The following is a 21,216-nucleotide window of genomic DNA, read 5'->3' as shown; positions in this document are numbered from 1 at the left end:
GTTGTATTGTGCTAGACATTGTTGCTGTGATGTTTTATTTATATTTATAAAAGGCAGCTGGAGAAGGTAATTATCCTATCAATCTTTTGCTGTATATATTTGAATGTTTCAAAATTGTTATTGCCCCAGAAAAGCTTTCTTTCAACTGTATTTACCCGCGTTATTCGAAAATGCAAAAGCGTGCCAACACTTTGAGCAATCCATATTTTACGCATTATTCTTCTACACACTGTGATTAACAACTCTGAAATGAAGATGTATTTTATGCTCATTAACTGGATCGCAATAAAAAAAAATAAAAATAAACATTTCATTGGGTAAATAAAAAGAACCCTCTTCTCATAAATATATCAACAACATTTATTAACAGCCCCTTGCCAAATACAAGACAGGAATATAGATACAAAATAAAATGTCATGGCTGATCTTTCAGGCATTTTGATCAGAGGTAAAGCAAATGAAGGCTCCACTAGGGGAACCACTTTGGTGATAAATATCCATGTATCATGAAACCTGAGTTTTAAGAATTACTGTGTTATATCAGAGAGATACTGACAAAAAAAAAAAAACTCAAAGAAATGCTCAGAAGTATCACATACAGCATCACACCATCTCCTATCATTCATACCAATGTCCTTAGCACAAAAAAATAGACAGACTATATAGTTAAACAATAAAAGTGACAGTGAAAAAGACAGGTGGCTGAGTCCAGCGTCAACAGTGAAATGACAAACACAACAGCACTCATGATACTGTTTAAGGAAATACTTCATATACCTAATTTGCATTTCTGCACAGTTCTGCCTAAACTGTTTTTAGTCCATGTTGAAATGAACCAGAATTTACAAATTTTTTACCTCCGAAATTTGATTCTGTGTTATTTTCTATTTGTTTTGTCAACAGATAAAAAACTGATCACTTGTCTAAGCTCATTCATTCAAGTCAACTACATTCAGTCACTTCAGTAATACCTTTAACTAAACGTGACATACAGCACCGAAATATGAAATCTCTCACTTCATGAAGCTTGTAGAACTCTTGCCCTAGGTGACTGCACAGAGCCTAGTAAGGCAAGTTTAACACTGACACATTATTATCATCACATTTTGTACAGAAGCAGCAGTGAGTTGTGCGTTGCAGTGACAGTTTGTGAACTATCTGGACTGAGTGGCTGAAATGATGAGCTCTGCCTGTCAGTCAAGATTATGGCATCCCTGCAAAGGCTCCATTGAACAGCAATATTTAGAACAGTACTGCAGTGGTTTTGTGATCACTGTGGAATAAGTCACTTTGTGCATTACTGCAAAGAATTGCCCAAATATTATGCTACAAAAAAAAAAAAACGCTTTTTTCCTTTTGTCTGTATATTTTTTTAACTTTGCACCTAAACAGTACATTCAGAACAGAGCCTTTGCTCTCATTAACAACCTGATAAAGCCCCTCAGCTTAACTGGTGCTGTCCATAGTTGCGAGCAAGTGCGCGAGCTTGGCCCTGTGGGATGGAGTAATGTTCTGGCTCATGTGTATGATGCAGTCCATGGCTACATCTGGGTTGGCTTCCACTAGGCTACAACACAAAATGAAAATATAATGTTCGTTATTGGACTTACTGGAATAACAAATTTTAAACAGTGGAAATACAAATTACTCTAAGCTTGTCGATATATTTTTTTATTTCTGCATTTGGAGAAAACATGATTTTCAGTTGCCTGCCAGATTGCATACCACCATATGACTCTATTAATATTAAACCACCATGTCAGGACCAGCATGCATCTCAGGGAGGTTTCAGCTACATGGATTGGTTGGTATCAGGTTGGGTTCTATATATAAAACACAAGAACCTTTGATTTTCTGTCCTTTTTGTCCAAACTGCATGTGACTTTTGCAAACCTTTAATCGTGCATTGATGTCTGCAAATTAGCTCTGTAATGTACAGTTAGCATTCTACAGCTAAGGTCTTCTTGAGTTTTATTAAGATAAGGCACATGGCTGTTTGGTACTGAGAACAAAAGTGAAGATAACAGATCTGTAATGTCTGCATACCTGCGGATGAGTCTGAGAGTGTTTTCTCTTTTCAAGTACTTGATGTTCTCTCGGATAGCCGATCGAGTGCCCTCCTCCTTGGACAAATGCTTCTCAAGCCACTCGACTACTGCTTTGTTATTATCCCAGAGGTAAGCCTGATGCACATAAAACACACACACACACACACACACCACAAATGCTCAAAACTGAATTCTTATTCATGATTTGTGGTTCATAGACAAAACCGACACAGGATACATGTCATGTCATGTCATAATGGTGATAAAAGTAAACTGTGCATGGTACATAAAACAGTCAGAAAAATGTAATCCTCCATACACATAAAACTCAAACTTGGGTAAAACAGTCCTACCCTGTTTACAAACCTTTATCCACAATAATTACCACTCTATGCTGTTGATTAGCATGTTGTGCAGTAACTCCTGGTGTGGTCACATACCTTGACTGTTCCCTCTGTCTCAACAAACCAGCGTCGCAGCATGGACTGCATGTGCCCATCACTGAGGTCCTTGTTGGCTTGCAGTATCTCACACTTCACCACCTGCTCCAGCAGGAGGCGACGGAGACGCCAGTAGAAGAAGCTCCGCACATTTTTCCAATCCAAAATATCCTTTTAAGAGAATCAACAGACACAGAACATTAAGTTAAAAAAGTAAACACAGCTTCTGCATCTAATATAAGATGCATATTGCCTAACATAACATCAGTGTGTTGATGAAGTCCACTGTCACTCACAGTGATGACACCCTTCTCCTGCATCCTGCCCGGTGTGTCATGGAGGTCTACAAACTGCACTGCCACCTGGTGGTAGATGGACAATAGGTTGTCCTCCCTTGCTTTGAGCTGAGCCTCCAGCTCTCTGCAGCGTTTGTCTGACAGCTCTGGGGAAGCTGATGAAAACAGAAGAGCTCTGAGTTGATCTAAGGTTATGAAGATCCCAGCAATATATTAATAATAAAGGAAAAAAATATAAGTCATTCTGTGAGTGGAGATAGAAAGAGCCTTTACCAAGCTGCTCAACCAGACCAGCATAGACAGAATCTAGTCTTCTCATGGTCTTCAGCAGGTCCTTCTTCCTAAATTTGATCTCCACTGTCCCCTCAGCCTCCAGCACACCACCTCTGGACAGGTGAGGCACAACAGGGACAGAAAAACAAACACTTGTTGTTTAAATTATAACACACAGTTTGTTGTTAAAAAAAAAAACCCTTCACTGTTTTTTGTACCTGCTCTCCCGGTCAGCATAAAGCTCCATACACAATGGGTTGATGGTGGGGTCGATCACCACCCAGGACCCTCCTCTCAGCTCAGCATGTGGTGGGATGTACACCAGCACTGGCTGGCGGAACCCACGCAGAGCATCGACAATATAGGCCCCAAACTTCAATACCTGGTCATACATATCTTGGAGACAAAGAAGCTCATTTAGAATTAGAACAAAGATTTGTATGCTATAAAGTCTCCATGCAAGGTTTAGTATTGATCCCATACCTTTCATTCCCCCTGAGAAGCCCCTCCAGTTGGCAAACACCATGAGAGGCAGACGTTCGTGGTTGAAGTCACAAATGGACTGAGCTGTTTTAAAAGCTGAATCTGGAAACCACACCTGGCCGGCCTGTTGCAGAACCTGATATGATACCACAAAAGGAAAAGCATGGGTGAAATGCTTTTCTAATTAGAATGATGACATAAAAATGTCAGAAGATTTACTCACTTTAGATTCTGAATCCAGGTTGGCTGGATCAGCTGGAACAGTGAACTCAACTGTGCGTGTTTCAACAGCAATGACACCAAGAGGGATTCCTCCTAACCTGTGTTCATCCAACAGTGTTAATCAATTTCAGTGGTAGGTTAAATAATTGTGCGCGCACTGAGTATAAACAGGTTTACCGTGCTCTTCCCACCACGACCGTCTGTGCCCAAGACCCCATGATCTCCATAAAAGAGCCGTGGTCAAAGAATCCACTCTGCCAGGCACCTCTTACTGCTAAAGACACAAATGAAAAATCCACATAGCATGATCATTTATTTGGTTTACTACTATAAAGTTTCAGAGTTTAGATTAGGCAGCTCACTGGGGTGAGATCTCCCAGCCAGCATCCAGCGAGGGTCATATGGTGCTTTTGTAGGAGTGAATTCGATCTCTCTGTCTACTGGATCTGTGGTTGCTACAACAGGCACAGGGGAGTGGTTGTTCTGTGAGGAGAGATGATGAACTCTGATCAGTGATCATATCCAGTTACACTATATAGATCTGGATGCTACGTTACATGAAAACAGTCAGCTGAACCTTTGGCATGTAGGAGAGCCACTGAAGGATGGTGAAGACGCCCTCGAAATCATCGGGCACAGTGGTGTGAGTGACTCCGTTATTGTGCATGATCTGGACTCCTCCCAGCTGGTTGTTGGAAGTATAGACCTCTCTACCCAGAACCTGGAAAGAAACAGGGGATTAAACAACCATAGTCATAGATTTCTAAGGTTTAATCTGCCTGCAACATTTTTATTTGAAGTATTAAAGATACACCATTTGTCACTATTTATAAAAACAGTGCAAATGATCAGCAGCATCTGGTTAAACATTTATTTTATATCCTTCAGTACACTGTGGCTAAAACCAACAAACCTTGTTAAGAGCACTTGCTCCTGTCAGGATAATGTGAGAATTCTCCACCTGGATCACTCGCTGCCCCAAACGGACCAGATATGCTCCGATTCCAATAGCACGACAGGTCACCTACAGAAGCAGAAGTTGGCTCAAATAAAAGACCCAGATAATGTGACTCAACATCTCTGCTGAGTGAATTAAGAGCTGCTTTCTCACCATACTGATTGTAACAATCTCCTCATAGGCCCGAGAAGATTCTCCAGCAATGGTGCCGGAACCTCGCAGGTTCTCAACCCCGAGACCTTCATCCTTCCCAATGATGTCTGTGATGATGTACCTGTAATGGATGGTGTACATTGACAAGATCAGAAAATATCTAGTCTCCATTATACCACAAAGAAAAGTTAAAAGGCCTTGGGTACTTTAGTCAATGTTAGTGTGCCACTTGACTTGGTGTACCTGGACTCTGCTCCTTCCTCTACATGGTGACAGTGAACAGCATTGGTGGAACTGATACGGGTATAGTCCTGAGGTGTCAGGTAAAGATACTTAAAGCCCTAAAGACAGAAATGGAAGTTACTTGTAATAAAAATATCAATCCACACATACATATTACCATCATCCTGTGCTCAGTTTCTCTACTATCACAAAACGCACATACAAAAAGAAACCTGTCTCATGGGTCACCTTGTAGGGGTCACTGGGGTCAAGCCAGGCCACCTGGAACATGTGTTTGATCTCTTCAGCAAGGCCGATCCGCGCTCCACTGTTGGCTGCGATATAAATGCGGGGGATGCCTTCAGCCCGAGCCAATTCAGACGCCCTTAGGAACAGCTCATCCTCCTGAGGACCAAATGAGCCAATCATGTGCGTGATGTCATTACAGATGACAATGACTTCTCTGCCCTCTGGATACTCTGGAGTCTTCATCTTCATCCTGAAGGCGACCATTCCCACCTGGTGAAGAACGGTTAGAGTGGTTATTAGTATCATCACACTGAGACAGAAGGAATTAGAAGTGTTTTAGTTAATGTTCATCATCTTAAAACCATCCTACATCATTGTCTCCAGGCAGGCGGTTCATCTGTACCAGTCGACCTTCTGGGTCCAAAACCAGCTCAGTGCATAACAACACATCTTTAGGGCAGTTGCCCCCTGGCTCCCACAGCTTGAATAGTGCCTATAAGAAGATTTTCAAGAAAGTCAGACATCTTAGGAACACTGATGAAAGAAATAAACTTAATCCATGAATGCTAGCAGTACTTGTCTGAACATCTCAGGGAAGTCATAAACGTATGTAGTTCCCAGAGTCTGAGCCTGGAAGCGTTTGGCCTGCAGCAGGTCTTTGGTCACATAGGGAGTGTTGATCAGCATGCCATGGAGTGGACCCTGCTTGTCTCCATATGACTGGAACATGATCTGCAAGGAAACAATGAGGTCATAAAACAAACGGTTAAACACACATACACCTGAGACATAACACACATTTTGATTCACTCTTCATTTCACAAAATGCGTCGAGCAGGCTAGATGTCCACTGTCCTCACCTGGCCAGAACCTGCGTCAGTGACCTCCTTGTACAGGCTGATGTCCAAATAATAGCCAGACTCATTAGTGAGAAACAAGCGGATGGGAATGGCATTCCCCGTTGGCGTTAGGCGGATGTTGATCTTTAGCTCAGCCTGTAAGACCCGTAGTTTCCACAGGCGGCTGCCATAGCGCATCACCATGGAGCGGACAGACTCCTCTATCTGACGGTCCACAGTGAAGGATAAGGATATTAAAGAAACACTGTTTAATCTGATGTATTTTAAAATTATTAACTTTAATTTATGAAACTCTGTAGAAAGATACATCAAGGTATATCAGTTAACTTGAACAAGTTAAAACTCCAATAAACATTTGGCATCATATTAGGATACCACCAGGGGGAAAGCACTAAAAATAGAGAATGTTATTGTAAACATAATAAAAAACACCTCTGGTTTGCTCCAGATGTAATCAAAGCTAAGCATTTTAATGACTAGAATAATACTAAGACTTGACCACAGTAACATATACAATGACACTGACTTTAGAGGGGTCCATGATGACAGTGGGGACAAAGTTAAGGAAGATGTGGTTGCAGTCTGTCCGGACACTAGTGTTACTGAAGGCCACTTCCAACTCATCCATGGCCTCCAGCAGAAGACGTTCACCCTCATTTTGAAGGTATTCAAAGGAAGCTTCCTGGTTGTGCATACAAAGATTTAATTTCATGTCACTGCAAACATCAGCTACACAAAGTACTAAGATTCTTTAATCAAGCATTTCTCTTTGGAAAAGTCTATTTTAAACAAACAGGAACTTGTTCCAGTCGTACCTTTGTAATAAGATCTGAGTGGCGGATAATAGCTCGGATGAAGAAGCGGTAGTCTGTGACTTCGGCACCTTCCTGAACACGAGCAGCCCCCAGGTAGAGGTGCATCTTGTGGTTGGCACAGGGAATGGCAGTCAGGTCAAAGTTCTTCATACGGTTCAGCTCCAGCTGAAACGCTAAAGCTGGCTCAAGATTGCGGTAAATCCGATCCTCCTGAAACTGTGGAGAAACGCAGACAGGCACGGCTCATCCTCTCCCCAGACAGCAGCATGTCGGCTCATTGAGTGTGTTCGGGTTACCAGAAACTTACCCCATCTCTCGCTCTGAAAGTGAAGAACTTGGGAAATTCTCTCTGTCGAAATGAAATATCAAAAGAATAATCAGACAACAAGCAACTGCATTGCCAGAGTGGAGGAATATACAAGGCACGAGCAGTTACACAGTTAGATCTTTGATCTACTGTAAAAAGAAATGTAAATGTATAGAAACAACCTGTGTGTAAATGTACATATAGTTGGCCTAAGTGTAGAAGTGTACTGGCTGACACAGAATTACCTTCTTTACAATCAAAAATGTGATTCTCCTGATTCCATACTCGAAGAGAATGTCTTTCTGTAAAAGAAGAACCATTTTTGCTTCAATAAGAAAAATCTAGAGGTAAAGCTCTCATTCTTAAGAAACTGCTTTGAGTTGACGTAGGTCTGCAGGTAACCTTTGACTGTGCGAAGGCAGTGAAGGCTGAGACCAAGGTGTCGTCATCTTCTGTGTCTGCTGTTTTTATGGACACATTAATGATGTGAATTGGGTTCTCTCTCGTATTCTGTAGAAGACAGAAGGAAAACTGATGGCTGCAGAAAAAAAAAAAAATAACTGGCCTTTTCATTGATAATCCAATGAGCCATCACAGCCAGAGCCCTCACCTTAAAGTTCTCCTCCTCATAGAGACTGGTGCGGGACTCTGAGAACGGAGAACTCTCCATTAGTGGTTCTGCAAAACTGGAGAGAACTTCATCAAAATTCCTGCAAAGAAAAAAAACATTTTAACAGGCAATAACTTTTTTTAATCTCCATATCTTTGCATTAACAGAAGAAAGGCAGAAATATGGTTTAAAGTGACCTTCTGAAGTCATCAAAATACTGGAAAGCCACCATGGCGCCCATGCGCTGGCAGGGTGGAGAAAAGGTTCCCTCCAGTAAGAGCTCACTGCCCTGTCGCCTCATTGTAAACTGGCCTGATTCACTCAATGGCACAGGAACCCTGAAAAAAAAGACACACATACACACACATAGAGTGACAGCAACACAAGACTTCTGAATAATTACACACTGAGTGGTTTGCTTTGGCAAAAAACACTGAACAGGCAAGAGTACAAATATTCATACAGAGAGCAATTAAAGCAAGTCTGAATGTTCTCATCCATTTATATTATAATTACACCCAGTTAACTGATACAGTTCAAATACTGAATTAAAAAGGACTGAAAATTGTCATCACCAAGACTAAGTGATTAACAGTTGCAAATCCAGAATTAAAACCGTGTCGGAGAAAACAGGCATCCGCAGCAATCAGTAAAATCTCAGGCTTGAAGTTTGCAGGAGCATGAAACAAATCAAAGATATGCCCTCAGGGAGCTCAGCATTGCTTTATAAGCTTATATAAGCAAATAAACACAGTGAAGCTCAGCTAAAAGGTAAATTAAGAAGGACTTGTTAGAAGAGTCCTTGTGCAAATATTTCCAGTTTCGCAGCATAGAAGAGGAAAAAAAAAAAAGCATCCAGCATGCATTGCTGTGAGACATACATATGACCTGGTGGTCTGGCTGGGTGGGAGGAGCTTTACTCTACCTGTTCAGAGTAGGGTTGCTCCCTCTGAAATAAGATGATTGACAGGTGAATATTAGCAGTGGATGATCACACTGTATCTCTGCCTGTAGGCATGATTAGATTTAAGCTTGTTCACAAGACACTACGCACATTCACATTAATGACCAGTGGAGGGGGGGGGGGGACATTTTGCATTCAAAGTTAGCTGTAAGCAGTTACAGCAGCAGTTCATAGAAGCCTCTGCACACATACCACTGTGTCCAGTTTTGGTGGTGGCAGTGATCATTTCATATAAGACGATAATGTGTAATTTCTCTATAGCTGAAGAACCTTTCTCAGTGCAGTTTAGTGAAGGCAATGTGTTACCTGTTAGGATGTGATGATGGCAACATAAACTGGAAGTCTACAGCACATGTTCCATCGTGCAGCTGGTGATGCTGGATGCTATTTAGCTCATAGGCGATGTAAGCTCTGCGCACATACACCTGAAAGTCATGCCAGAACATGAATTTATCACTAAGAAAGAAAAAAAAATCCCTGACAAAGAAATTTCTCAGTGTGAATCAATCTACATACCTCCAAAGCAGCCATGCACACCACTTGATTGGAGTGATAGAAGAAATTGGGCAAAACATCAAAAATGGAGGTTTCAGATAGAATGAGTTTCTGTGGAGAACGAGCATATGTTGGACTCATTTCGCTCTCTGCTTCTAAAGAAGACTGGTTTTAATGACATTTCTCCACACAATGCTAACCTTCAAGTTCTCCGGGCAAAACTGGTGGCCGTACATGTCAATGGCTGACAGGAAGATGGATTCCACCTGGTTGTGTCTCAGTTCATATGATGGTAAATGGGAGGCAATCAAGATCTATGAGACACGTACAGATAAAAGTCTTGAAATTTATATTATTATTAAATATATATTAGATCAGATATTATGTCTGGTAGGTTACTGTGATTAAACTATATACTATATAATAGACAGCATATTTACATTTTTAAGTATGTGAAGTCTTACCTGTCTGGCTCTCAGTGCCACTTTTGAGTTCTCCATCTTGCTGAGCTGTGTGAGTTCACTGAGAATGGCCATCAGCTCGTCTGCCAGGGTGGGGTCCCTTCCACACAGTTGGTCCTACACCAAATCACAATGACACTCATCGCATCGATGTGTTCACCACAAGGATGTCATGGAGGAAGAATGACTGATGTGCTCGCATCAGCGTTGATGAAAGTCTTACTATGAGCATTGTGACCAGGATGTTCTTCTTGGAGACCTGGGCATGAGAGAAGATGTACTCCAACACAGGACTCATGTCAGGCTTGTACTGTTCTCTCAGGTTGATAACACACTTGTCATAATGAGCTGTTGGGAAAAAAAAAGGATAGAAATGTTATGACAAAAGCTCAGTTGCAGGTACAGTAAAAGAAAATGCAGCACTGAAAGTTAAAATACAGAGAGAGATGTCACCTTGTTGAAACTGTGTCTCTACTTGCAGGTAGCGCTTCAACAGATCGAGAACCACAGACTTCATATAACCACGGATTCCACTGCGGTACCTGAACAGAAAAGGGTCAGACATGTGTCAATGCAAAAATGGATTTATTTAATTTATTTCACAATCGACACCTGATAAAAATGAAAAATGAACCTCTGAACCAGCTGTACAATACTCTGAGTGTTCATGAAGAAGACCTCTCGGTCAGCCTTCCTCTGTAGGGTCGCTGCATGGCTGTCTAGAATATTTGCAATCTGAAATAAAATATTTATTTGTATTTGAAGCATATGCTCAGTAACACAGATATTATATCAACCTACACTCTGATGTCTTTTACCCTTTGACTGGGGAACTGGCAGAGGACAGAGGTGATGTTGCTTGCATACTGAGCCATGACTTTACGGATTTCTTTCTCAACAGTAGGTGGAATACGACCTGCCACGCTGGTCATGATGTCCTGGAGCTCCAACAGTGGCAGGGAGGGGTCTCTTAGCGTCTTCATCAGTGTAGCAACCCACTGTTTCAGCTGCAGAGATTCAACATGAAAACATTCTCACATAATCAATAAAACTTAATTTAGGAGCCTGCAGAGGCAGAAGGACTGTTACGTACTTTGCTGCTGAAGTAGGGCTCTTCAAGGCAATACCCATCCATGACTTTAATCAGGTTTTCAAGCACATTGTGGAACACTTGGTGAAGCTTTTCCCCAACCATGGGCAGCGGTTGCTGGGGTGGCAATGTGGCTGTGTTGAGCTCCACCTATGACAGAAGGTGAAATGGGAAAGATAAGTTTCCATTACTATCTGCAATTAACATTAAAAAAGTCACATATTTTACTTTCCAACTAGAGTTTAAACAATTAGCATCAGACCCTTGCAAATGTAGGCCAAAATGTGCCAAATGGCTAATCTGACACTTTTTGTCCAAGATCTGAATATCAAAGAATAGAAAATGGCATAAATAAACACTGTATCATTATTTTTGGTAAATTGGTATGGACAGGTATTTGGAAAACCAACCCGATGTATACTGCTGGGGTCGTCCAGGTCTATATGCGCCACCACACAACCAGGCTCCAGAACTGCCCCAGGTCTCTTGACAAAGTGGATGCAACCAGACTGCTGCACAGTGAGAGTCATCACCATCTTCATCACCTGAGACCACAGCATAGTTTTTGCAAGTAAATACAAATATAGAATTAAAAATCCTACATACAGAAATCAGGAGCAATGCCCATTTTCTTATCCTAAACTTTTACTTCTTGCCAAATTCACCTCAATCTCTGCATACGTCTCTCCTGCAAATATATGACCTCCATCCTCAACCAAGTACTGCAGGAGTTTACCAGCAGAGGGTGATCTTAGCACCGTGGGATCCTTCTCCTTCTCAAATACACACGTCTTGTTACCAACTGTGATGCGATAGCTGTGTAATTGAATAAAACATAACTGAGAAAAAAAAAAAAACAGCAAAACAAACAAACCAAACACACATATAATCCAAATCTATACATTCAAGAGCACTTGCCTATCCACTTCCTCCTTCATGTAGGTGGTGTGGCTGCTGCCATCATAGGACAGCAGGAGGCCCCCATCACTCAGCCTGTGCACATCGATTTCAATGTTGGAGCCATTCATCATGATGACATAAGTTGTTGGGGATTGGCGAGCCACCTGCACTCAGCAGCAGTGATAATTTATGATTGAAAAGGTTAGAAGTTGAGTGAAACAAAGAACATGTGAAGGGAATAAAGCAGATACCTTCATGCAGAACTTGACTCCTTCATATATTAGATCCACACTGACAGAGTTGAGGAGACTGGCTGCAGGGAGTACCTGGCCTCTAAAGATACATCAGACACTGATTTGAAACTCAAGTTATATGAAGATACAGTGTGAACTATAGTGAGACATTATACATCTCTACTGACCTCTCAAGTGAATGCAGGTAGTCAGACATGCTCTTCCTGAAACTAGCATCAGCAACATGTAAAGCACCACAGACAATACCCAGTATTGTATCTGGTCTCTCTGCCTGCAGAAAGAGCGTGTGGGGGTAAATGCAATAAAACACATAAATTAGACAAAATGTCTGTTCTGCCGTAGGGTCTGTGGTCTCCTACCTGCACTTTCTCTGCAATAAGATGATCCAGCCAGCCAGTGTCAATATCGTTGTTTCTGAAACTTTCTGTCTCCAGTATCTTAATGAGGTATTCAACGGTCGTCCTGAAGTCACCTCTGATGGACAGCTCCTTCATAGCCACCACCATGTTCCTGAAGCATGTGGCAAATCATTTTAACACATTATTATGATAATGTTGTTTCTACATCATTGTTGACTTTTCATTTCATTGAAAAATATATTAAAATATTTTGAATGATTGTAAATGTAAGATAACTGAGTTAGTTGGAAAGTAGTTAGAAAGCTGCTTAGTTAAAAAGCTGGAAAGTTACTACATTTGTCAAACTGTTTTATTACATAATGCAGTATTACAACATTGGGACAGATATTGCAATAATGGCTGTTGCCTCAGAGGTAATACCTAAAAGCTTTGATTTTTAAAGACCTGGGCCCATATTCATAAAAATAAATAAATAAATAAACAAACTTACGAAATGGCTTCTTCACGGTTCTCGCCCCAGGAGAAGCAGTGTCCGAACTGTGAGTCTGCAAATTCATGCAGGCCACCCGTCGCCCCTACACTGAAATAACCCCAAACGTTTTTACTGCTGCGGAAGTTCAGCTCCTGCACGGTGCCAGAACTGGGTTTGAAACCCTGTCAGTGAGCACAGGGTTGACAAGTCAGTGATGTAAATTAAAGTTATGTAACAAAATCATGCACTCTGAGTTTTGATAAAATTGTACTCTACCTCATCAGGGTTCTCACTAGTGATCCGGACAGCTATGACGTGTCCTCTTGGACTTGGCATGCAGTCCGGAGTGTCAAAGTTAATGATGGTGTCGCCCCACGGGGTTTCTCCATAAAGCAAACGGATGTCCTTAATTCTATAAAGGGGGATGCCCATAGCAATCTATCAGAGAGGAAATAATAAGTAGGTTGTAGCTAATGTCTCAGGGAAATGAGAAATAATTTTGCTCTTGTGGTATATTCATTCTTCGGAGTGTCCAGTTTACCTGAAGCTGGGCAGCAGGCAGATTTACATCTCCAATCATCTCTGTACAGGGGTGTTCCACCTGCAGGCGAGGATTCAGCTCCAAGAAATGGAAACTTCCATCTTCAGAGAAGAGATACTCCACAGTGCCTGCACTCACATAACCCACCATCTTGGCCAGTCGCACAGCGCACTGGTCCAAAAATGACAGAAAACACGAAGTGTGACGTCTCAGCCGGAGTAGCTGAATTAATTAGAGTGAGAAAACAGTAATAATAAACCGACCCGTTCCATTTGCTCGAACGTTGACAGAGCAGCTATAGTGGCAGGAGCCTCCTCTATGATCTTCTGGTGCCTTCTTTGGATGGAGCAATCCCGTCCAAACAGAGAGATGGCATTTCCATACTCATCAGCCAGGATCTGAACTTCAAGGTGTCTTGCGTGCTGAGCCAGCTGCATGATGAAGATAGGAGAACCAGGTACCTCTGTCTGTACCTGCACTCAAAAAAAAAAAAAAAACCCCAAAAAAACCCCAAAAAACGAGCATGTTAGCTCTAAGAGTTACATTTAAATTCAGCTTTATAAAGTTAAAGGGCTAAATTACAAATAACTGAGGCATACGGCTGTGAAATGTTATAGCACAAACCTGTCTAAAGAAACCTGAAAAATCTTCACAACTTTCTACTTTCCGGATTCCCTTTCCACCTCCGCCCTCAGAGGCCTTGATAATCACAGGATAACCAATTTGCTCAGCTTGCTGCAAAGAAACACAAAATATAACTTGCTTGAAGGGTATAATTTTGACAAAATAGAAGCAAATATGTATATATTATTATGATGACGTACTTCCAGCCCATCATCTACATCACAAACACAGCCCTGTGTGTAGACCTCTGGAGGAACGATGATTACATTGCCCAGTTTTTGGTCCTCCTCTGCCCAGTCCACTCTCAGACCTGGAGCACCGGGTAAAAATATTAAAAATGGTGCCCAAAGTTTTGCAATGTACAGATTCACAAAATATGTCATACCCTGTGCAGACAGCACAGTATGTCCTACTGCAGATGATGTGAACCATGACAGTGCAAGGCATCACCTGATCCACTCCACGGGAGTGTGGGAATGTCGGCACTCTGGGCCACAATAGATGACGCCACCTTATCCCCTAGAGCCCACATGGCCTTACTGGACGGCCCTGAGAGAAACCACATTTGTCATATAACAACAAGCTGTCAAGCAGGAACCAAATGAAAATACCACAAATTGTCTGTGTTTTCACACTTGTTTTTACCCAAGAATGATATCCCCACTTTGTTCAGCAACTCAGGCAATTTGGGATTTTCTGAGGCATGACCCCAACCAGCCCATACAGCCTGTAAAGAGTAATACACAGAAATACACTATAAACTATCACAGTATTTACGAACAAGCAGAGGAGGCTAAAGGGGAAAGGTTTAACTCAGAGGCCACATACAGTAGATAACTAATTTACCTGCACTGGGATTCTTTTTGCAATGTCCACTATCAGCTCTACATTGGCGTAGTTGTTATTGTTGGGCCCACCAGGTACAGGCACATAATGGTCTGCCATTTTAATGTATTCTACAGGAACACAGTGACACATAAAACAGTAAACATTTATTCAGTACAGGCTTACAGATTATCACTTTCTTTGGCAGCATGGTCAAACTGCTGACTCAGCTAGTGATTCCTCTCACTCAGATCACTGCTTGGTGATATCTGCTGCATCATAAAAACGGCAAGCATGAAGTTCACATTAACCTGCGTTAGCTTTCAAATCCTCAGGGGTTACCATGACCACAAAGCGGATGGTCCTCTCATTGCGAAACATTTCATAGGACCAGCGCCGAATTGAACGCATGCATTTGACTGCAGCTATGCCGTTGTTGGCTATCAGCACCTGTAACACAGACAAATACCACTTGAATAGTGTCTGCAAAGACAGACATGTCTCCAATAATAAAAAACAGAAATGCAAAAATGCAGGAAGGTCTCTGTCTTACTTTTTCAATGACACGATTGCCACCAAATCGGGTGACAAACTCAGCAGGAGAGGCGACAGTGAAGTCCCTTTGCAGATCCATCTTTCTGTGTTCACGGCCTTTTTTCACCAAATGAGGACCTGACATGCTGGGCCTGGAGTGGAAAACTTACAATTACTCACACTGACTTCAGTGTGTTTGTATATTAGCTGCAACATATTATATGAACATAAGTATGCATTAAATAGTCCAAGAACCTGCATCTTATCCTCCATAATGCCAGACCCAAGCAAGTAAAACTAAAACACACTACAGCTACTAGGGGATTGCCATGTAACACTGTCTGTTACACTACATGAACAAGAAAACTAAAAATCAGAAACCCAAGTCAAAGCTTCATCTTTTCTGCAACAGAAAAATACATACTTTGGACCAGCCAATGCATTTCTGCCTTATTTTATTATTAAGAGGTAAATGTGCTGCCAACATGAGGCAGTCCTCTATCACAAACATGCACCAAGTATACAAGAAATAATATCTGCAGAAATATTTCAAATGCTGGTATGCAGGCTGGTATTACTGAGTATGTTAAGATTTTCAGCTTTAATTAGATGTTGTTTTTAAATAATTGACCTATATTACTAAAGTACCATTACTGCAGGTCCTACCTACATAGTTGTCAGTGATAATCATTGACAGAGTTCACTGGGATCTACAAATATTTCAATGATCTACTCTGCTCTCTGGCAGTTAACACAAACATCATAATCTAATCACACACCCACACACACACACACACATTGCAAAAGCAGTAAAACTGAACTTTGCAATTATTTATCATTCGACTATCACCAGTATTACAACGCAGGATGAAACAGGGCTAATTAACACCATAATATTTTTTATATGTTTTGCAATATTGCAATATCCCTGATAGAATACATATAACATATAATAGCGACTGACTCCACAAAGTTACTGTGGTCTGTTTAAGGCTTGCCCCCTGTGGGGGTGGAAATTATTGCTCTGTGTCTGTGTGTGTGTGTGTGTGTGTTTGTGTTTTATTTCCTCAAACTTACATGTGCCGAGACAAGCTCTGTACAGTTACATAACAACAACCAGATGATCCCTCGTGTTTACAAACATATCTGCAGAAGCTGCTGCATGAGTTCAGCACAAAGTTATTGTGCATAGTTGTTCATTATTTGCTCTAGCAAAGCTGTCCACACAGCACCGCAGCCCAACCGTATCAGAGGTCTCAGTGGGACTAACCTTTGGAGATACGGGAACAAGTTGCGACTTTCACAGCCATCCATTATACAGCCTCATTTATGGTCCCTGCATTCCTTAGAGCTAAAACTGGATTTGAATTTCAAGCAAAAGTCCAACGTAAAGACACTGCTACAAAGCGCTTCCTCTAAAAAGCTCCCTCCCATCTCCCCTCTCTCTCTCCGCCCAAATGTTGTGTTTCTTACACAGCCCCTGTGGCAGATGGCAGGCTGCTCATTACGCACAGGCCAAAAACTGAGACAGTTTTTTTTATATATATGTAAAGAAAAGCCTTGCAGCCAAGAAAAATCTATGGACAAAAGATTTGAAAATAAAAAACAAAAGCCAACAGCTCCAGAGTGCGACTTATTTGGTCGTAAAAAAAAATGTTAAGCGAGCGCGCATTTTTGTTTGCTTGGCAGCAATGGTGCGCCTAACATTTCACAGGTTTATGTGTGTAGGACTGTAATGTTAGTTTCACCCCCAGTGAAGGTCAGAGCAAATCAAAAACTCTCTGCCTTTGACTTTCATGGTTAAAAACTACACGAGACCCTGAGCCAGAGTCAATAATAATAATTGTTGTTGTTATTATTAGTATAATAAAATGTAACTATCGAAAAATAAAAGCTGCCTTTCACACAGTAACTATAATGTCAGTGTCCAGATCGTTCTGGTGACTGCAGAAGCCTTAAAAACACATCTGTCTGAATCGACAGTAATTTGTGTATGACATTTATGATTAATGGGGACACAGACATCTCCATGAAGGGGTGTGGGTCAGTCTCTTTGTGGAGAACTAAAAATATTAGCATTTTTTTAAAGTTTAGTTTTAAATGAATTAAAGTTGTATTCATTTCATATTGATGCTGTTGTCCAAATAAGGACAAGCATTTATCTACTCCTGTTTACAGATTTACATAAATGACAAAAAAAAAAGGAAAAGCAAATGTGATGCTAAAGATACTGCAAAAAAAGTTGGCATGCACCTGAATAAAAATGTGAGTAGAACCACCAGGGTAACCAATGCAAAAAGTTAGTTTGGAGCTTTGAAGCCGATGTTTTGTTTGTAAAGCTGAGATTGAGCCAAGGAAAACGTCTTACCTTTCTCTCCTTCAAGACGATTCCTACTAAGGCACATAGCTTTATGCATAAGTCAGTCTAACTAAACATGTCAAGTTACAACTGTGTGCACAAAACTAATCGTCTCCCCCTCCATCATATTAAAAACCATCGCTGGTTGTAAAATTGACTCTCCACTATGCGGACTGTGACAAGAAAAACAAATGAGTAAAAAACAAAATTTTGCAGAGGATTTGAAAGTGTTTTTGTTCGCTGTGTTGTGACCTAAAGTCAGACTGCAGGTTTCAAAGTCACAGGCTATAGCGCTTGTTCCAATAATAGAGCCGAGGTGTTTGGTAGGCGACAATAACACAGGTCACCTCAGCGCAGTCAGGTGATAACACACAGCTTGTAGAGACAGGGTAACTGGGAGAACAATGGCATGTTCTCAATGTGGCCACATGTTGGACCCACGCCTGGCTGTAAATTTTTCAAAACAAACTCTGCCAATTACACGATAAGACATACCTCGCCACAGACAGCTGACAATGAATTAAACAGAATCAAAGTCCTACTTGATGACTGAAGAGCTGGCCTGTGGCACTGCAGAGGACTCCTGCTGAGAGGAAGATCTGGAGGTGGAAGTGGATGGCTGGGATGCACCACTAGGGGGTTTGGTGACCTGAGGCTCTTCGTCTGAAGAGTTATCCTCGGATGCTCCCAGGATGAACTTGAGGCGCTTCCTCGCCTCGGAACTTGATCTAAGCATTGGCACTTTGGTTTGGTGAGGTTTCTGAACAGTCGGTGGCAATGACTGCATCTCCGAATTTACCTTAGAGCACTGTGGAGGCTCAGATCGCACTCTTTTGTCTTTGGCATTCACAGAGGTACCGTCAGACAGGGGACTGCTATTCTCATTGTGTGCTGAGGTAACAGGAACTGTTGACGGGGAATGTATGCCTGGATGAGGCGTGTGTGAAGGAGACATTTCCTCCTCAGCCACAGGGGGACCAGATCCAGATGAAGCTGCTTCTCCTTCCACAGGCATCATTACTCTCTTGGCATTAAGCCTCCACAGCAACAACAAAATCCATAGGATTAATCCCAAAACTGCAAACGGCAGCATCCACAAACATCCTTCTGAGACTGCAACAAGAAGAAAGTGGACATCGTAATTCATCCGAGAGATGACAGTAACATCTACACATCATTTTTAACACACTACACCAAATTCTGTTCACAAGTGAAAAAGCCCTGTGTCTGTGCTCACCCACAGTTTTTATTGACATTTAGATATTTCAAATACAGTGACTAACATTACATGGTACACAGTAAAATTTAGGAAACTATCAGATATGAAAACACATTACAGTCAACTATGTACATTTTATTGGCAACTAAAAAACTGAAGTGATCCCAAACTTTTGACTGCTCGTGCATATATATTGGTCAATATATCATTATCATTATTAATATTGTGTTAAAAAACAACACAGTGAATGTGCCTTGTCCTTGCTATTGCACTTGAATTTGAGAAAACTTGCTATGGAGCGATGCCATCTGTGTGCTATTCTAGTCTGACGACATTTCTCTTGAGGTGGGCAGGGGCCAGAATCCCACTCAGGACAGGGGCATTATGGGTAATATGAGATCTGTGGGTTAGGCTCACCTTCAAACTTCTGAAAAAAAAAACATACATCTCTCACATTTATGGCAGGTCAGCTCTCAATAGAGCAACTCTGTGCTGCTAAAACATGGTTCAATTCCAATCACGTAATGAGCAATCATTAACAGCCATGCACACGCAGTCTTATTAATGAACAGCTAAATGAGAGTTATACAGTTTACTATGCCTATGCTGCTATTCCCAGCCAGTGTCCTGTAAAACAGCCTGTGTGCAGCAGCTGGCATGAGAGCCAAGTGTGACTGTTGTATATGGGCTAAAGGTCACCAATGAGGGAGTGAAGACTGAGGAGGAGGAGGAGGCAAAACATTAGCAGGAACAGCAGTGATGAGCATCTGGATGTATTCAAAAATCACAATTTAAATAAAAGCCACATTAACACACAATCCAGGAGCAACAGAGCCTGATTCCACATGTGTGTGTCAAAGGCTGTATGTCAAGTATGAATCAATCTCAATTTGCTGTGCTGAGTGAGGAACCGGACAAGGACGAGTTTGTCCTCTAGAACCACTTTCTGACAGGATGGACACCTTTGGACAAACACAGACTGGATCATCACTTTTCACATGAGATTATTTATGAAATAACCTGACCTTTTTACTTTTATGTTATGTGCTATATTTTCATACTTATTACCAAACATTACAAATGTTTAATTTATATGTTTAATAAAAATATGTCCGGTTTGTTCTCCCACTAATAAAACAATAAAAGTCTGATGCCTTCAGCTCCATGCTGACCTCAACCGACTGTCAAATACACACAAGGAGTCACAGACAAAACGTGCTTGATCAGCTGCAAACTGAACTAAACCGTGTCCATGTCCACAAAAACTACCAGCCTATGTGACAGAAAGAAAGGATGCAACGTGCATTTGACACTCACCGCTACAGATAACGGGGCAGTATATCTCGGTGGTGTTTGTTGTTGTTGTTGTTGTTGTCAGCAGCACCTCGGGTTATTTTCATAACATCGCTCTACTCGGGCTGAGTTTGAATTTAAACACATTCTCCGATCTCTGTTTAATTCGACCCGCATTGATCTTAACGCAATCACCGTCAAACCAGCAGCCGCAGCAAATGTCAAAGACAACTACACCGACCTACGTGTCTCAGCCACAGCGCCACCATCCTCCACCTCCTCTCTGAACAGGCAGAGGTGGGACTTTAAGCTCCTCCCAGGAAGAGGAGGGGTAACTTCAAAGATAGTGTGTGTACAAGATGGTCCTGACTGTAGCAAAACCATGGTCAGAAAGCTGAACTTTAAAGTTTAATTGAATTTGGATATTGTTACCTAAAACAATGGGCTTTGACTGTTCAAATGAACAAATAAAACCTTACCTAATGTATCTGATCAAGTTCAATGTTGAACTTATGATTAGAAACATTGAAACTCATATATATATATATATATATATATATATATATATATATATATATATATATATATATATATATATGGACGAGTTTTGGACAGACACAGACTGGATCTTCACAGACTGGATCATCATTTCATTTTTCACATGAGATTATTCATAAAGTATCATAAAACTGAATAAATAATCATAAAATCATAATCATAAATAATCTCATATATATATATAATTTTACTGATGGGCATAAAAATAATTAAACAGATCTTTACATTTACCGGAGGCTTAAAACAAACATAGCGTGAATGCAGCATAATTCCCCTTGAACAATTTGAGAAACGGTGCAGGATTGTGGGTGTGAGTGATTCAGCCTTTTAAT

At 41.2% G+C, this 21,216-nt stretch overlaps 1 protein-coding gene across 4 annotated transcripts; it reads right to left on the bottom strand.

Moving 5' to 3' along the window:
• Window positions 1-339: 339 nt before the first annotated feature.
• Window positions 340-20,600, bottom strand: acacb (acetyl-CoA carboxylase beta). Of its 4 annotated transcripts, none has more exons than XM_026322711.2 (54): window positions 20,351-20,600; window positions 18,357-18,927; window positions 15,475-15,607; window positions 15,233-15,371; window positions 14,943-15,052; window positions 14,742-14,823; window positions 14,547-14,645; window positions 14,297-14,406; window positions 14,097-14,207; window positions 13,736-13,945; window positions 13,473-13,643; window positions 13,208-13,369; window positions 12,950-13,113; window positions 12,460-12,610; window positions 12,268-12,371; window positions 12,098-12,179; window positions 11,865-12,010; window positions 11,612-11,762; window positions 11,357-11,491; window positions 10,950-11,096; window positions 10,675-10,863; window positions 10,491-10,591; window positions 10,310-10,398; window positions 10,080-10,204; window positions 9,860-9,973; window positions 9,596-9,709; window positions 9,417-9,506; window positions 9,207-9,325; window positions 8,862-8,885; window positions 8,134-8,274; window positions 7,937-8,036; window positions 7,729-7,836; window positions 7,572-7,628; window positions 7,327-7,368; window positions 7,020-7,235; window positions 6,731-6,886; window positions 6,205-6,408; window positions 5,921-6,076; window positions 5,715-5,837; window positions 5,345-5,614; window positions 5,117-5,214; window positions 4,874-4,994; window positions 4,676-4,786; window positions 4,340-4,483; window positions 4,125-4,245; window positions 3,940-4,036; window positions 3,764-3,860; window positions 3,541-3,676; window positions 3,276-3,453; window positions 3,058-3,170; window positions 2,785-2,939; window positions 2,489-2,659; window positions 2,047-2,183; window positions 340-1,567 (listed from the first exon to the last, which is right to left on the bottom strand). In XM_026322711.2, exons 2-54 carry the CDS (start codon window positions 18,905-18,907, stop codon window positions 1,447-1,449), a joined length of 7,296 nt encoding a protein of 2,431 aa, XP_026178496.1. In that variant the 5' UTR covers window positions 18,908-18,927; window positions 20,351-20,600; the 3' UTR covers window positions 340-1,446. The 4 variants fall into 4 exon arrangements, with proteins under 4 accessions (XP_026178496.1, XP_026178497.1, XP_026178498.1 ...); XM_026322712.2 differs by having other exon boundaries at window positions 3,940-4,033; XM_026322713.2 differs by lacking the exon at window positions 8,862-8,885.
• Window positions 20,601-21,216: the final 616 nt, after the last annotated feature.

This window comes from Mastacembelus armatus, chromosome 9 (assembly GCF_900324485.2).
Source record: "Mastacembelus armatus chromosome 9, fMasArm1.2, whole genome shotgun sequence".
Lineage (NCBI taxonomy): Eukaryota > Metazoa > Chordata > Actinopteri > Synbranchiformes > Mastacembelidae > Mastacembelus > Mastacembelus armatus.
The sequence above is the reverse complement of the archived record's forward strand: the minus strand, read 5'-3'. Positions and strand labels throughout refer to the sequence as shown.

What these genes read in the sequence shown, in the direction of transcription:
- acacb (XM_026322711.2), bottom strand. Translation starts at nt 18,907, where the DNA reads ATGCTGCCGTTTGCAGTTTTGGGATTAATCCTATGGATTTTGTTGTTG. An exon ending in GCCTGCCTGGAGACAATGAT is followed by an intron (nt 5,615 to 5,714) that starts GTAGGATGGTTT and finishes GTTCTTCACCAG; the next exon opens with GTGGGAATGGTCGCCTTCAG. An exon ending in TATGCTGACCGGGAGAGCAG is followed by an intron (nt 3,171 to 3,275) that starts GTACAAAAAACA and finishes TCACCTGTCCAG; the next exon opens with AGGTGGTGTGCTGGAGGCTG.